We start from the raw sequence: 17,355 nt of genomic DNA on the forward strand, positions 1-17,355 counted from the left end.
ATTCTAGCAATATGATGGCCATCTGTAAATAATTTAGTAAACCAGACAATCCAATGATTGACATCATGAGTATCAATCAATAATAGGGATTTGATGACATGCAGTAACCAAGTCAGCTAGCCTGACCACCCAATCCCGTTAATCGCGTCTTAAGATAAGTTTTGTTTGCTGGAAACCAGTTGTAACCCAGGTCTTCACGACAGCGCATACAAATGACACATTAGATGACACATTAAGTGTATAAAATGCCCTCATCCAATAAATTCTTTAAATCTGTTTTAAAACAAAAACTGCAAAAGTTGTTTAATAAGTTGTTTATTATATATTGTAAAGAGGAACGCAGAATTAACGTCAGCTAAGTGAATATACCCTGGATACTCTTGGAAACTTTAATGCATAATGGTGCACAGTACAATAGATATAGAGTGAGTGAGTGAATATGGTTTTACGCCGCTTTTAGCAATATTCCAGCAATATCACAACGGGGACACTAGAAATCGGCTTCACACATTGAACCCATGTGGGGAATCGAACCTGGGTCTTCGGCGTGAGGAGCTAACGCTTTAACCACAAGGCTACCCAACTGCCCCACATTGAATAGAACTTTCATCTATGTTTTCACTGAAACTATGTATTTTTGATTGATATGAGCACAAAATACTTTAACACTCATGCACATATGATTTCACAAGCACCCTTGAAAACACTCATACAGATTTGAAAAAAAAATTGCATTTGTAGTCAAGGTTAAATTGTTTTCATTATTTCAAAACTACATGAATTTTATTAACCAAGCATAAGATTTCACATAGCATGTCATACTGCACACAAATAACATTTTCGTGTAAGCTTTTCTAAGTGATGTCAACTGTAGCTACACAAAATGTCCCATCACTTATTGCAAAAAAAACAATATTATTTTCATCTCTGATCTAGATATCAGGCTTGGAATGTGTATATTACACATTTACACTAATGTAACATGTGATAACAAATCTCTAGACACTGACGGACATTAATCACACATATCAGATTGGCAACAGTGGTTATTAATGGATAGAGTTGGTGAAATATGTTACGTTTGCGATAGATAACCGACCTGTACACAGCATTTATGTCACAAAAATATAGAAACATTAATACAATTTTATTCAGTTCCATAAATGTGAAACATTTACAGTTAGGATTCATTATAATATTATATCTTCTAAACCCTCAGAAGAAATTAACTTAAGAGAATTTATCTGCAAATTCACCTAAGATATCATACTATAGTTACTGTCACACTTATATGAAATATACTCCAGTTTTGATAGGGACATTTTTATCTTTCAATGACACACATAACTGATTCTCATAATATGCCAGGTGTATATTTCAATATATCTGCGGATCTGATTATCTGTATAGAAAGTAAAGTAGTATATATTATATAAAGACACAGAGAACATTCAAAATCGGCTAATTTCTCTCCCCATTTATTGCTCCTGTTTTCAAACTTGAAAACAAAGTTTCTAATATTGCAATGAGATTTGAATACAAACTTAAATTCTTATATCAGGGTTTTGTATTTAAGGAAAACATTTGTGTTTTATCAGAGCTGTTAACACACTGGTACTGCTATCCATGGCAAAAAACATATACACCGATCACATTTTGACACAAACTACCATTGATACAAAGAAATGTATTAGAATTGTAGTACGCATCAACACAGGCGATCCATACACATATCGGAACACTATTCTACAAGGATCATGAAACAACATAACATGTCTCCTTCTCACATGGATAGTATACAATCTTAACCTACTTTCATCCTGCCAGTACTCTACTAATTGTGTGACCCTGAAATATTAGCTGAAGTGTTTGTGTGAATAACTACATATATTACTTCTAGATTTCACTAGTTTGAAGGTATATAGCACTTACCCCAGTAGCAGGACATATTTGCCTAACTTCCCGAATGTACTTTTGAACAATGCAGTCTATTTAAGGCCGTAGTTAACTATTTTTGACAGGGGGGGGGGGCAAATAAGATTATTCATTTCTTATTCAAGTAAACTTTCACAAGGAAAAATGTTTTCTAGAAAAAAAACAAGGGGTGGGGGGGGGACTGCCCCCCCCCCCCAGCTGGCTACGGCACTGCTATTAATCAAGATATGTTGATAACACTATCGAACAAGTAGTTTCTGTCATGTGTACAGAGTTTTGAAATTAGTTCAAAATATAAACATCACAAGTACTCCAAATATAATATATTTCATTTTTTAAAGTAAAATGCAGTTATTTGGTCTTGTAATAAATGATAAATAAAGACAAGTGTGACAAAATATGGAAGAATTGCAAAAAGATAAATATGATTATCATATGCAATGCAATGCCATAAGGACAAAATGTAAGCTGTTGGTAAAACTACACAACCTACCTGAGCCGCTTGATGGAGAACTATCACTAGAAAAAGGCATAAAAGTTTGACAACTTGCTTTCAGATCTGTAATCACAAACGATGAGCAACCAAACTGGCTATTGGAAGCAAACTGGCATTGGCGACGTCAATTTTTCGCTCACGCCTCTCGATGCGATACTCTGCGTTCCATATTGACATTAGAAGTCTGCCTCGACAGAGAGCCCACAATGACATGCACAGCTCGAGGACAAACAGGCTGGAAAATGTCGGCAAACTTAAGTTTGGTCGAGCTGAGAAAAACTAAGCTTGGGTATTAGTTAGTGAAATATCTAACTCGAGAGACTAGCCATTTTAATGGCAACTGCCCCAGAACGCTTGCCTAAACACAGAGGGTTGTAAACAGTTGCCGTCACTCGCATTGTAGATATTCTAATCTTTCAAATATTTCCCTCTAAAGCAAATGAGAGATTTCTGAAACGTAAACTCGGGTTTGCGATCTGACACACGTTTAGTTAACAGTTTGTTTTGTTTCACTATTCTGCAGGTTGCAACCCCTGTTGTCACGACACTCCTTGACACATGGAATTATAGATCTGTGACATATCTATACATTCAGGCCTCTCTGGAGGTGTCACTGTGTTTAATTCACAGCAAGAAAATCATTTCTCAAAGTACAAAATTACAACTGTCATTTTCTGACAATTGTTGATATATTGGTTACATTTATTTCTGAATCATAAAACATATTACATCAATAATCAGTTACTCTGTACAGGTCACACACACTGTCATAATAAATCATTATACAAAAAAAAGATTTAAAAAAAATAAAATTGAATTTGTTAATTTCTAACAGAGATACAAATTAAACATTTACAGCGATTCTTAAAACGGAAATTATTCTTATTCCAGAAGTGAGATACTATCCTATCTAACTCTAAAACTGCGGCACAATTGCAATCACACAGGCCATTCTGAGATTCAAAATACAAATTACCATGGAATCAAAATTATAACACCAACCACAATAAATTACCAAAATATTTCACATCGGAATAATCCCAGTGTTAATCAGTCTGAATGCAATGAAAATTCAAAACTGTTGCCAATGCTTCAACAGAGCAGTATTGTCACAGATTCAATTGAGAGAGATTCCAGTTTAAACAATATTAACCAAGGAATGAGGGAAAAGCTAGGAATCTGCCCTGCAGAAAATTGGCTTCTAATAAGACTCCCCAAACAGCAGGGTGTCAGTGGAACTCAGAGATTGGCGCTCTAAAGACAAGAAGATTACAAGGTGCCAGAACCACACCAATACTTCCTTGAAGTCGAACTGGTCAAAGATCAATCTTGGGCTGTCACTTCCATTTAGTAAGAGACAGAAGACAAATTCATCTCTAAACCAAATAATCAAAATGTCAATATTTAATGCTGGAAAATATTTAAGTGTTAATCTTCCAACTTGTCTCTGTCAAGGGAAATTCAGTTCTAAATTCTGTGGTATTCTCCAGAATGAGAAACATGTCCGTCGACAAAATATATTTGATGTAATGGAAAAAAGCGTGTGGTAAATAAAATCCATGTTTCTTTCCTAATACAGTGGACTTTCATTTTAATTCATATATAACGCTGGACAGACCAGTTTGATATGCCGAATTGTTGAAATTAACATGTATTTGTCCCATGCTTGAAACGATGTTAGGAACAAATTTCTGAGCTAGGAAAAATAGGAGGGTTTGCTTGCAAAAATGTCTGTCGGTGACACTACAATATTGTAAGGTAAATACCAAGCTTCTTATACAATTTACTAATTCTGTATTTATTTCATCGGTACTAAAATAAAATAAATATAAACTAAGTATACAGAGCTACCTGTTCCATAAATTAGCTTCAGTTATCCTTCCATACGTCCATCACATATACTGAACACATAAAGTTAGGGATCATGAATATTTTTGGGGCTATATTTTACAATGTACACTGAGCACACAAATTTATAAAAAATATCCCCCAAATATTCTTGATTCCTAGCTTTATTGGATCAGTATATATCACAAGCTTATTAAAACATCATTTATATCTTTCTACAGTTTCAGAAAAAACTTCTAAGAGAACACTCCCCACTCACAATTTGAAATATTTTAATTCATCATATTAGCATATCTACACTAAACTTCTGATGGATCATGTCACAAATGATTAAAAGTACCCAAACAAGCTTCTAACAACTACAGAGTTAATTCCAAGTCAAAATCTTACTGCAGTGTTATGAAAGACCCCAGTCAGTGAGTCTACAACAAAATTTAATTTTCAAGTGTGTTGTCTCTCTAGTTGAAGTGAAATGGAGTAAGATGGTCTGTGTGTCATCTAAAGGATCATCTACCATTATCAGGAGACAAACAGAGACCCAAATACCCCAGCGTAATAACCTGTTGTCTCAGGGGTTATTCAACCCCATTAATACCCTCCCGCTCCTGGGGCCTTTTAAAGGTTACAGAAAATAAACAATTTCTAAGACAATTTTGCATATTTTGTAAAGCTTATGCTCGTGAAACAAAATCTAACTTGACCATTTTTTATCAGTTCTAAAAAAAAGTCGGTTATGGATCCCGTGAACTTTCAAAAAATAAAATCTCAAAAGACTTATTTTTCATAGTCCACAAATTTCCTTAAGTGTTAATTCTGCATTAGATGTGTGAGTGAGTGAGTGAGTGAGTGAGTGAGTGAGTGAGTGAGAGTGTTGTTTAACGCTGCTTTTATCAAAATTTCAGCAATATCACGGCAGGGAGCACCAGACATGGGCTTCGCACTTTGTACCCGTGTGGGGAATCGAACCCGGGTATTCGGTGTGATGAGCGAACGCTTTAACCAGTAGGCTACCCCACCACCCCTGATCCTAGTATTCAGACTTCTTCCAGTTCGACACCACACATTAACAATTAATGGTGAAGCATCCGACAAAATATGACGTGATTGTCAGTGTTTGAAGCAAAAAAAGGTTCCTGTGGCCCTTGAGGTTTGTTGCTACGGTATATGAACCAAAGGACCCCCTAAATCTCCCATTTCAAACATTGCATTAGTATTCTGACATGGTTCTGTTGAATTCCATGCTTGGGGACTGGCCATTTATTATAGGGGTGGGGCAGTGAGCTGGCTTTAAGACTGTATCCTATTATTTCATGTGACAATTATTCATGACAATTCCACCCCCCCTCTCCACTACCAAGTACATGTAACAATTAATATTTCCCACCTCCCTTAATCTCACAGCTCTCCCCTTCCCTATTATAATAATATTAATAATAATAATAATAATAATAATTTATGAACTAATTATTTGAATTTTTTTTTAGAAATGTGTCATCTTTTCATGGCCACCATATAGTTGAACTAAATTTTGACAACCCCCACCCCTTTCACTGTGTAAATTTTTCATTAACTCCTTGACCTCCCCTCTACCTTATAATATATGACCAGTCCTAGATATTAGTTTCAACCACTTGCAACAACAAGACTCCAAACTGCAACATGACACAGCCTCCTTCAACACCCCTGAAAACTCGGATTTCCAGAAACCTACACTGACTGTTTCCTAAACCATGTACTAATAGCTCCTTCACGTGCATGTACTGGAAGGCCAAAACAAGCGACATTAATCCACAGACACAGCTTGTATAAGTTTTTCAAACAAAGGTCAAAGAGGGAAGAGAGGTACATGGTCGTCATTTCCCTAATCTTCTACAATAACAAGCCTCTTCAGATACGTTCGTCTCTCCCCCCTCCCCCCCCTCCCCCCCACTAGGAACATCGTGTTTACGTACCCGATGATGTAACTCAACATTCTTTGTAGAATGACACTTTGAAGCAGTGTGACAGCCCCCCTCGAGGGAGCTGATATAATCAACCGATCATATGTGCCAATAAACCACCATTAATTTGTTTAAATCATGCGTACAGAGCCGTCAGAACAATTCCACCAAGCTGGGAATGCGAAGGGGGAAAGATAATTGAATCGGCTAATCTGAGATTAGCCTGTTTAATAAAAACATCCATACAGTTATGATATGATGGATGAAAGCGAGTCGGATTGGTCCATTGTTCGCATGTCCAGTTGTCCAGCTGACACAGTTCTGACCCAGCTGTATATTTGACCCTGTCCAGTTGAAAAGAACCCTTGGTCAATATATACAGTTAACAAACTGGTTTTTTTGTCCCGGACATTTGGTGTATATATGCTGTATATATGCTTATAACAAACTACGGTTATAACGAATTATCATAATTGACATAATTTTAGGGACTGGGGTAAATGGTGTCATAGCTTCTGCCAGAATTTCTTTTTTTATTCCTTGTTTTCCAGCTTCATGTTGTGAAAACACCTTGTAGGTAGTGAGAAAATGACAAAGAAAGACATTTTGGATTATTCCTTTTGTTCTTCAAAAAGTTACAGTTGGTGTCGGTCTGTCATACAGACCCTGAAACAAATACAGCACATACAATGTTTTAATAGTTGCCAAGTCTAGATTACTGCAGTGAAAACGAAAATGAAGAGTCACATATTTCATTAAGATAATTTAACAACTGTTTTCTGTAAAATACTTTCATTTCAGAGACAATATGTTAGTCATAGTTGGCATGAGAGCTGTTTTATTTTAGAATACCTTGTCAGCCTCGCAGTTGAACCAGTTACATGCACAAGTTTTTTTTAAGAATGTGCAAGTTTGCATTCATCCCAATGGGAAAAAGTACTTTTTTAGATGTAACATGTTCTCCTCTAAAAGTCATTTAAGGGTTGTCTGAATACGGAAAAAAGACTTGCCTTCGGAAATTCTGCTCATATTTATGTGTGTTTGAACATGCAGAGCAATTAAGGTGAATCTGGTGGAGGCTGTTTACTAGATAGATAACGGTATTCATATTTTGATACAGTACAGTGATAGAAAACTTGACTTTGCATGCTTTGGAGTTTAAATGACATACTGATTCAAGAATGTTTTGTGTTACATGTTCATTTTTATTATCTTAAGACATATTTGTACATGGGACATTATTCATAAAGTCTGTTAGGTACTGATAACATCAACTCAAGTTGAACAAAAAACTGAAAAATATTGAAAAAAATATTCTATCTAAATGTCAGGTTTCATGTTTTGGAGAAAGTGGAGTTATCTGATTGCACTTTCTTGCCACACCATTTTTAATCAAACAGTTTTCATATTTGAGAAGGAAAACAAGCTTATTATCATGAGATCAAAGCAACCGTCATTCTTATATCAAAGGTAATACAATGAGTATGATTTTTAATTTTCTAATTTATATCCAAATGATACTCTATTTTCTAAACATGAGCGTACCTAACCATCAGCGATTATGAGAATTTCGCAAAATGTACGGAGTAGGTTTTACTTTTTAACTTAACCTGGGAAACCGTCTGTCCCTGTATTCTGTGTGTGTGTGTGTGTGTGTGTGTGTGTGTGGACTGGTGTGGGGGGAGGGTGTGTGTGTGTGTGTGTGTGGGGGGGGGGGGGGGGTTGAGTGGAGTGGGTTGTGTGTGTGTGGACACTGGTGTGTGTGGGGGTGTATGTGTGTGGACTGGTGTGGGGTGTGTGTGTGTGTGTGTTTGTGTGTGTGTGTTGAGTGGAGTGGGCTGTGGGGGGGTGGGGATGTGTGCGTGCATGCGTGCATGTGCGTGTGTGTTCAGGACATTTATTACCTGAAGAAGTATCCGAAGGTATATATATTCTGTCTCCTTCCAATTACCCCAAAATATTAAACTATCTGCCCCATAATACCTCAGTATGACCAGACGTGAAATCTGGGATCAAATACTGTTGAAATAGTTTAGTTCTTGATTAATTTCAAATAAGTTCAAATTCTTTTTCAAATAAGTTCAAATTCTTTTTCAAATAAAACAGTTATTACCTTTGAAACAAATCATCACATTCAACTGACAATTACGGCCTGTGTTTCAGAATGTCTTATTTGAAGTATGTTTCACACTCGCTAGTTTTGTCAAAGATGTGGTCTCAATCCCGCCCTCCAAGCCATAAATCAGTTCCATATTCAAACACACTAAATGCACTTGCAGACAACTATCCCAGCATGCAATGCAGGAATCCGAATTCCATGTATTGCAGTTAGGAGGCTGAATTTCCACTTTCGGTGGCGATTGTCTCCACCTGTTTGTTATAGGAACAATTGTAGCACTTTCCAACTGTCCAAACATACCGATGTGTCACTGGACATATTACATGCACAACAAAGCGAAGGGTCTCACAATGGGAAAGAACTCTTGTGTCTTTTCTCGATCTACTACAACTTTGTTGACTGCGAACATTCTATTCACGAGCTAATGATTTTCTTCGGCTTCTTACATAAGCCATGTTTGACCTCTGCTTGGAGACAGTCCAGCTCTTGCCTTGCCACAATGATGACCCCTTGGACACAATATATAACATAGGTTTGATCCCGGTCATGGGTTGTGATCAGCAAATATTGACCTGACAACTAATTGTTACTGCTGTCTGTTTTGTGTTTAACCCTTTGAGTTCTGGCAGTCAGTGTTAACCACCTCAATGACAAGTGGTGGCAGTTGGGCCTTGTTCTGTGCTGGTGTTGGGTAAATCATTATCTCCCCTTTTGTATTGGTCACAGACAATGTGAAATGTTTACAAGCGCTGGGTTAGCCTTGTAGTTAAAGTGTTTGCTCTTCCCACCGATCGCCTGTGTTCAATTCCCCATCTGGGTACATTGTGTGAAGCCCATTTCTGGTGTCCCTGTTATGGTATTGCTTGAATATTGCTAAAACACATTCACTCACTCACTATCTACTAGTGTTGGGGAATTTGTATACATGTTGAATTTGGACATATGGGGACACCAATAACACTGTTGATGTTGGACGCTAGGGGTGTAATGATACAACAAGGTCAAGATACAATACGTATCATGATATCGCAATACATATTTATATCAAAACGCATGGAAACTTCTTTACTATAAATATTTTGGAGCTGTTTCAAAAGGAGAAGCAAGCTGTAGACACATGTTCGGGGCAGCCTTTTCAAGAAGTGAACTTGAAGCATTAATGACAACACCTTTTGCGATATTTCACTGACAAAAAGGCTAGCGATCCATTAAACCACTTGTAATGTATTTAGGTAAATGTACCATCTTGTATTGACACAGAAAAAAACATATCATGTATTATTAACTTCATTGTACTTTTCACAATAAAATAAACAATTAGGAATCTGATTTTATGAAACAGGCCTCCCCAGGACTATACAAATACATCCACACAAAACTCAGAATGGTAAAACACCATTTGTCATATCTACAGTTCATTTCAGACAAGTAGCTATTCAAAATAACTAGATTTTGGGAGAATACAACAAGCCTGTCTACATTTTACTAGTCTCAGACTAACAGACTAGTGGCCATGTCTATCCTGGCACAAAGTAAGCATTTAACATTATAATTATGATAGTGAATTTAGTTCAAATACCAGTAAGTGAGTAAGGTTTTACGCCGCTTTTAGCAATATGCCAGCAATATCACGGCTGGGGACACCAAAAATGGGCTTCACACATTGTACCCATGTCGGGAATCGAACCCGGGTCTTTGGCATGACAAGCGAACACTTTAACCATCAGGCTACCCGACCCAGGTCAAATACGAAGATGCTACATACCCACCGATACAATGGAGACCGCTTCACACAGAACCGTTTTTTAGCATCATTATCATGCAATACAGTGTTGAGAATAGTTCCAATGGGTACTAACATTTTCACTGGTAAAGATATACAAAAAACAAGCTGTAACTACAAAATTTAGCATGGTCTCCCATCATGCATCAGCAGAAGGGCTGGCGAATGTCAAAGATTGGTTTCTACCCCCCTTTAAACTCAAGGGTCTTAGAGCTAACTGATTCCATGTCATAAAGCCAAGGCCTTTTTTTGGTTTCCAAATTTCTGTATACAACAGGGGTAGATACCATTGTCCTACCCAACTAATGAGTGAGTGAGTTTGGTTATATGCCGCTTTTAGCAATATTCCAGCAATATCATGACAGGGGATATCAGAAAATGGGCTTCACACATTGTACCCATGTCAGGAATCGAACCCGGGTTTTCAGCGTGACGAACGAACGCTTTAACAACTAGGCTACCCGACCGCCCCTCATACCCAACTAGTCCGGAGCTCACTTCAGACTGGTGGTTCATGGGAAATAACTAGATCTGGGTAGAAAGGAAACTGGTCCCTTTGAATTTTGACTAGTCTGGGTCTAACCCTGCATCATACTCATCAAATGGGTCAAAATGAAAACATGAATTAATTAGCAAATTATTAACTTTGTCTAATCAATCAAAGACTGATTAGGTGGCCAAATTAAAATATATCTAACCAGTTTTACATTTTTTCAGATTTGGGCTCATTCAAATCTGAAAATTGGAAACTAAAGAAAGTGATGCTAAAGTAGCTCTAAAGGGTGGAAGAATATCTTTTAATTTTTTTCTATTATTAAAATTTAAAGATGAACTGGTTTTTTTAACATAACACAACTAAAAAAAAATATCAGTTTTTAGTGTTAAAAGTTAAGCAGTAAAACTAAGATAGACAATCATTTCAAGTTTTGTTACTACGATAGCATCAAAGTTGTAAAACACTGGACAAAGGCCAGTTTGGTCAACTACTTGATTGATTATCAAGCTGTCCATGAGCCAACACAAACATGGAGCCACGTGGAGCCTGAGCACAACAGTTGCTGGGCTCCATTCACAGTTATCTTTGTGACCTAACACTTGTCTGATACCCCCTGACAACAGTTAGAAAATTATTTGTCATCTTTCATTAAAATTAGGTATGAAATTCACGAACAGTGTCCCCAGGTGCTTGAATCCATTCACAGTTATCTTCCCTGACCTAACTCTTGTCTGATACCCTCGGACATTTAGAAAATTATTTATCTTCTTTCATCAGAATTGGAGAGTCAATAGCTTATCAACCACCTAGTCTCTGTGATGATAACTTTGTCAACGTTTGTCAACAATGTTACTAACACGAAGACAATAAATCAAACATGCAAACCACACCAAAATCTGACTTTAACTTGTGAAAACAGTAATCAACAGGCTCTACACTAAATGTCAACCCCACTCTCTCCATCCCACACACCCCCAACCAATTCTCTCTCTCCCCCCCAAAAAAACCCAAACAAACAACAACAAAACAGAAAAAATAAATAAAAATAAAAATATAAAAATTTTTTTAAAAATTTTAAACGGTAAGAAAAGAAGTACCGGTATTATCTATCTGGTCTCCCAGAAACAGGTTAGAATTACCTGGTTTAAAATCCACAAAATATAATGACACAGGAAGGGACAAGAACAATAATTTTAGGGGTCCTAATCCCTCAAACATGTATCAGGGGTCTCTATTTCCAATACTGCACACCTCATTAAGACACTGTCAATCAACTTACATAAGCTTTAGCTAAGTCCAACAAGGGGAAATACAGATTATCTGTGTATGCTCTGGATTATGATAATCCACAGAGGTCAGGCGCCTAATCCAGTATGAACTGTAACAATGGGAGACAGAGGGAGTCAGGTATATCACTGTTAGTCACCGAGAAGGCCGGGATATATGTACCTACATTCTACACAGTAAGGAGATTTGTGACAGGTGCAGACAAATAATAACTGGCCATTCTGTAAGGACACATAACAGTATACAAATCTGGATCATTATTTTTAAAAGTTGTATCAGGGATAGAAATATATCCAACTCAAAAGAACTTAAGAACCACCTGATTCTTTTATATTACGATAGTTAATCTGTCATGGCATGACCGATTAAAAACAGCAATATGAAAGAATCTGGTTTTCTTTCACTTCTTTTGAGTACCGTATTCGACGTAACTAGCGCCCCGCTCTAATAAGCGCCCAAGGCGATATTTGCTAATATATTGGCTAGTGAACAATCCCAATTAGCACCCCTTCCAATTGATCAATGTACACAAGACTTATTTATTCGCGAATAATATGCACTCGTGTGTTTTATGCACCCTGAATTAAGGGCAAATAAATTCTGGAAAACTATATCTGTTGTGTATAAACATTTCAGCTGTCAGCATAAACCACGAAATTTATCTTTCAACTGTTTTTTTCACCCAAATAATATTCTGAAAAGAGCCCCCTATTTCTAATCTTGAGAGCGGTCTGGGCGCTTATTATGTCGAATACAGTAATCATCTTTTCCAGTATACCACAGGACACTTATACTACTCAACATTTTCTAAGGATCAGTCACCTTTGACTAAAGGTGACTGTTTTGGTCCTTAGCAAATGTTGAGCAGTATATAATGATGTTGTGGGGTGCCCTTTGGTATATAAGTGTGCCACCCAAAAAAAATACTTTTGAACTCATTTCACCCTGAGCTGGTGAGTTGTTATTTAAAAATCTTGTATCTAGATATTTTCAAATTCTGAATACACAGGTTCATTTTGTGAATCATACTGATTGTGAATTCATATATTTCTCATTTCTCGTGTGATTGTCCAGTTTACATGTGACAAAGCACATTTATCTTTGACTTCACACAAAAATAATCATATTAAGTAACATTCCTATAACATATTTTTAATAATAAAATATTTAATAAAAACATATTCTTGTCCCTCAACCTTAGCACGACTTTTTTAAATTTAAATTTAAAATTGACAAAACATTTTTGAACCTTAAATGAAGCATATTTATCAAAAAGAAAATTGTTTAAAAAATGTATTTTATTTCCAATGTAATCAGAGCTATTTTAATGCTAAGACATTCTTAATGCATACATCCTTAGACACTTGAGACCTAGACGCATACAGAGTTGTAATTGCTTTATAAAACAGGAGCCTCTTACCCCACTCTCATCAGATCTAACACTTGCAAACAACACATGAACAAAATAATTCCTAGCACCTAATCTTATCAGTGCATATGTTATGCAAGTTTATTATTTTAAGTTAAGGGGGCATGAATGAATATTCTGGATTACAGAAGAATCGTGTCAGTCTGCCGATTGTTGGACGTTTCCGACCAATCATCTAATCATGGTAACAGTAGTGTGGAGATGTGATAGTATGAAGTTGCTGAGACAAACAATTAGCTACAAAGAGAATCAAGATACTTCATCTTTATGAGTTTAATCTTGAAGGAGGAATTCTGTATAAAACTGATAGAAGCATCGCTGCTGCTGCTGGTGAAGTGGGAATGTAGTGAGATGTTTTACACCACTTTTAGCAATAATAAGATGTTTTGTACAACGGGACATGCATGGCTTAAAAAGTGAGTGAATGCACTTCTCACATTCCTGGCTCTTAGAGAAAGAATACATCAATGCTGAAACTGAAGAAATCAAGACAAAGTACTGAAGACTAACATTGAAGACTTTCAAAATAATTATTGTTTCAGGGTCTGTAGGAAACTAACATCTAGTCTCTGAAATCAAAATATTTTTCAGGAAAAAACAGTTGTTATATTATCTGAATAAACTTTAATAAAAAGGAGCTATAAACTCGCTTCATTTCAGCCTGACACTCCAGTAATGTAGAATTGCCAACTACTATAGACTTGCATGGGCTGTATTAGATATATTTGTTTTGGTGTCTGTATGACTGACAAGGTCTGCATAAAAACAAAATAACCCGGAACATACAATAACACAATATACATACTACTAAAAAGAAGTTAAAGAACACCTGATTCTTTCATATTACTATCACTAATCTGCCATGGTATTAGGGCACATTAGCGCAAAGTCTAATACTGGAGAGTTAGTTTGTCCCAGAAATCCCTATGTGAAGTCGTGAAGATCCTGGATAGAATAGGTCTTCAGCAACCCATGCTTGCCGTAAAAGGCGACTATGTTTGTCGTAAAAGGCGATTAACGGATCAGATGGTCAGGCTCGCTGACTTGGTTAATGCATGTCATCATATCCCAATTGCGTGGATCGGTGCTCATCATGTCAATCATGGGACTGTCTGGTCCAGACTCGATTATTTACAGACCACCATCATGTAGCCTTAATATTGCTGAGTGCGGCGTTAAACAACAAACAAAACAAAGAAACAAACTAAGAGCAGACAATAGGAGCCTTCAGTATGGTGTTACAGAAATCCTTAGAGGAGTTCTCCAGGAACCCAGAATACAAGAAGCAGAGAATGTGAGTGACAACAACAGGCCTGAAACTGGAGCCTCAGCCTCAGCCTCAGCCTCATTATGTGGCAAGGATGTCCCCTGGTCGAACAGATGAGTGAAACCTGACAGTGCCAGCCTCACTTGGAGCAATCAGGGGAAGACATTCAAGTGACCAGAACTCGGATATTCACAGACAATTGCTCTAAACATCTCGAGGTCCGTGTTGTCTGTGCAATCACACTGTCAGGCTTCGTGACCTCCTGGTAATGGAGAGAATTTATATAACTGATAATGGGCCTTTTGGTCTGAAGATGGGTGAAAGGAGATGGTAGTGTTTAAACACATTGTATCTTCACTTCCCACCGTGGGAAACGATGGGGCAGCTTCGCAAGAAATCATACCTCTACACCCCTTTAAGAGCACAAAAACTCTATTTATATCACTAAAGGCAGATCCTATGCTCCCAAGACCTCACTGCGTGAAGATCTTCTAAGGCCCCCCCCCCCGGGTGTCCTCAGATGTTTGTTTGTTTGTTGTTTAACGCCACACTCAGTAACATTCCAGCTATATGACGGGGGTTTGTAAATAATCGAGTCTGGTTCAGACAATCCAGAGATTGACATCATGAGAATCCATCCACGCAATTGGGATAAGATGACCTGCATCAACCAAGTCAGCGAGTCTGACTACCCGATCCCGTGAGTCGCCTCTTACAAGAAGCACAGTCGGCTTTTATGGCAGGCATGGGTTGTAGAAGACCTATTCTACGCCAGATCTTCACGGGTCTCCTCAGATCTTGACACAGAGAGGTATCGTATCGGTGTAAAAGATCAGCAAGGGTAAGAAATCAAAAGACTTAGGATTAGTGATGGGGCAAATCATGGATTTGAACCAATCATCCAGCGGCGGATCCTGGCATGATTAAGGGACATAAAAATCTGAGTATTTGACAGCAACAGAGATTTTTAAGGAAATATGTCCTGCAAATAAGTTACTCAATGACAACCCAAAATTTGAAAACACAAAATCTTCATCAACATTGAATCTTACAAAAGCAATGAGATACCTAGGCCACCTCTTATCAAGGAGTAAGTGAGTATGGATTTACGCCATTTTTAGCAATATTCCAGAAATATCACGGCAGGGAACACCAGAAATGGGCTTCAAACATTGTACCCAATTTGGAAATCGAACCTGGGTTTTCAGTGTCAGCAAACGCTTTAATCACTGGGCTACAAAACCGCCCCTCTTATCCAGGAGAACCGACAAACTCAAGACAAAGTCAGAGATTCAAACCCACACTGTCAAGGAGGAAGCTGACCTACTGACCTGCTCAACCACCATGCTCCATGGTGAAAGAAATGAACAAGATCAAGTGTGTGTTTATATGTTGTAAACTGTAGCTGGGCCAGGACATGAGATAAGGGTGATGGAGAATCACTCAGACTGAAGCACCTACTTGACCAAACACAACACTGCTAATTGGGCACCTCATGAGACCATTCTTTAAAGAAGCTCTACCAAGAAAGCATGTTTTGTGTTTTATTCTCAGTGTCTGTTTTGTTTGTTTGTTGTTTAACGCCGCACTCAGCAATATTCCAGCTATATTACGGGGCTCTGTAAATAATTGAGTCTGGACCAGACAATCCAGTGATTGATATCATGAGCATTGATCCACGCAATTGGGATAAGATGACATGTATCAACGACGTCAGCAAGGCTGACCACCTGATCCCGTCAGTCGCCTCTTATGACAAGCATTGTCGCCTTTTACGGCAAGCATGGGTTGCTGAAGACGTAGTCTTCCTCGGATCTTCACAGGAGTTATTCTGAGTGAGTGAGGTTTAACACCGCTTTTAGCAATATTCCAGCAACATTACACTTAGGGATGCCAGAAATGGACTTCACACATTGTACCCACGTGGGGAATTAAACCCGAGTCTTTGGCATGACGAGTTAACGCTTTTACCACTAGACTACCCGACAGCTCCCTTTAACTAAACAGACAATTCAGGGATAACTGAGGTGCAACAGATGATCTTAAGAAACAATTATTGTATCAGTCCATTTGGAAACTGAAATCAGTTTTATCAGATTCATGAAACATGTTTCCAAGAATAGTAGGACTGAAAAAATGCTATTTGTCGGTCAGTGGTCTGTTATACATCATTACTTGTTTGTCTGGATGGTGATTAATGCAGCACCTGCAATATTCCAGCTATATGACATCTGCCTGTTAATAACAGAGTGCGAACCAGACAATCCAGTGATTGATATTGTGAACAACAATCCACAAAATCTAGTTGATTTGAACCAAGTCTCCAAGTCTGACCACTTGAGCCAGACCACACTATCCACCTGTCGACGCCTACAACCGGCATAGGGCAAATTTACCCAGAATCCTCATGGTTGTACATTATTACAAGCGAGCAAGCATGGTTTTTATGCCACTTTTAGCAATATTCCAGCAATATCACAGCAGGGGATACCAGAAATGAGCTTCACACATTGTACCCATGTCGGGAATCGAACCCGGGTCTTCAGCGTGACAGCCAACTGTAAACATTAGCCTACCCCAGTTAATTCTGTGTCTAATCAGTGTAACGCTGGGGCAGTGTGTGGTTTGGGGGATAAGGAGCACTCGTGTTGAACAGTTGTGTCAGTGCATGGGTGTCTTCCAATATCCATGTCATTACGAGCGAGGCCAACAAATGGCAGCTTTGATAAGTCAAGCATGGAGCCATCAGGGGCCG

The 17,355-nt window shown here is 37.9% G+C and overlaps 1 protein-coding gene across 3 annotated transcripts in view; it reads right to left on the reverse strand.

Moving 5' to 3' along the window:
* Positions 1-17,355, reverse strand: part of LOC139470825 (histone-lysine N-methyltransferase PRDM16-like) — a 138,779-nt gene that overhangs the window by 89,197 nt on the left and 32,227 nt on the right. For 2 of the 3 annotated variants that reach the window (XM_071253129.1, XM_071253127.1), the window contains exon 1: positions 2,429-2,509. The exons of the other annotated variant lie outside the window; for it this stretch is intronic. In XM_071253129.1, coding sequence (XP_071109230.1) covers positions 2,429-2,468 — 40 coding nt within the window. In that variant the 5' untranslated portion in view covers positions 2,469-2,509. Of the gene's footprint in view, positions 1-2,428; positions 2,510-17,355 lie in introns of those variants that run through there. 3 annotated transcript variants of the gene reach the window in all.

Source organism: Haliotis cracherodii, unplaced genomic scaffold, assembly GCF_022045235.1.
Source record: "Haliotis cracherodii isolate W230 unplaced genomic scaffold, xgHalCrac1.p SCAF_21, whole genome shotgun sequence".
In the NCBI taxonomy this organism is placed as follows: domain Eukaryota; kingdom Metazoa; phylum Mollusca; class Gastropoda; order Lepetellida; family Haliotidae; genus Haliotis; species Haliotis cracherodii.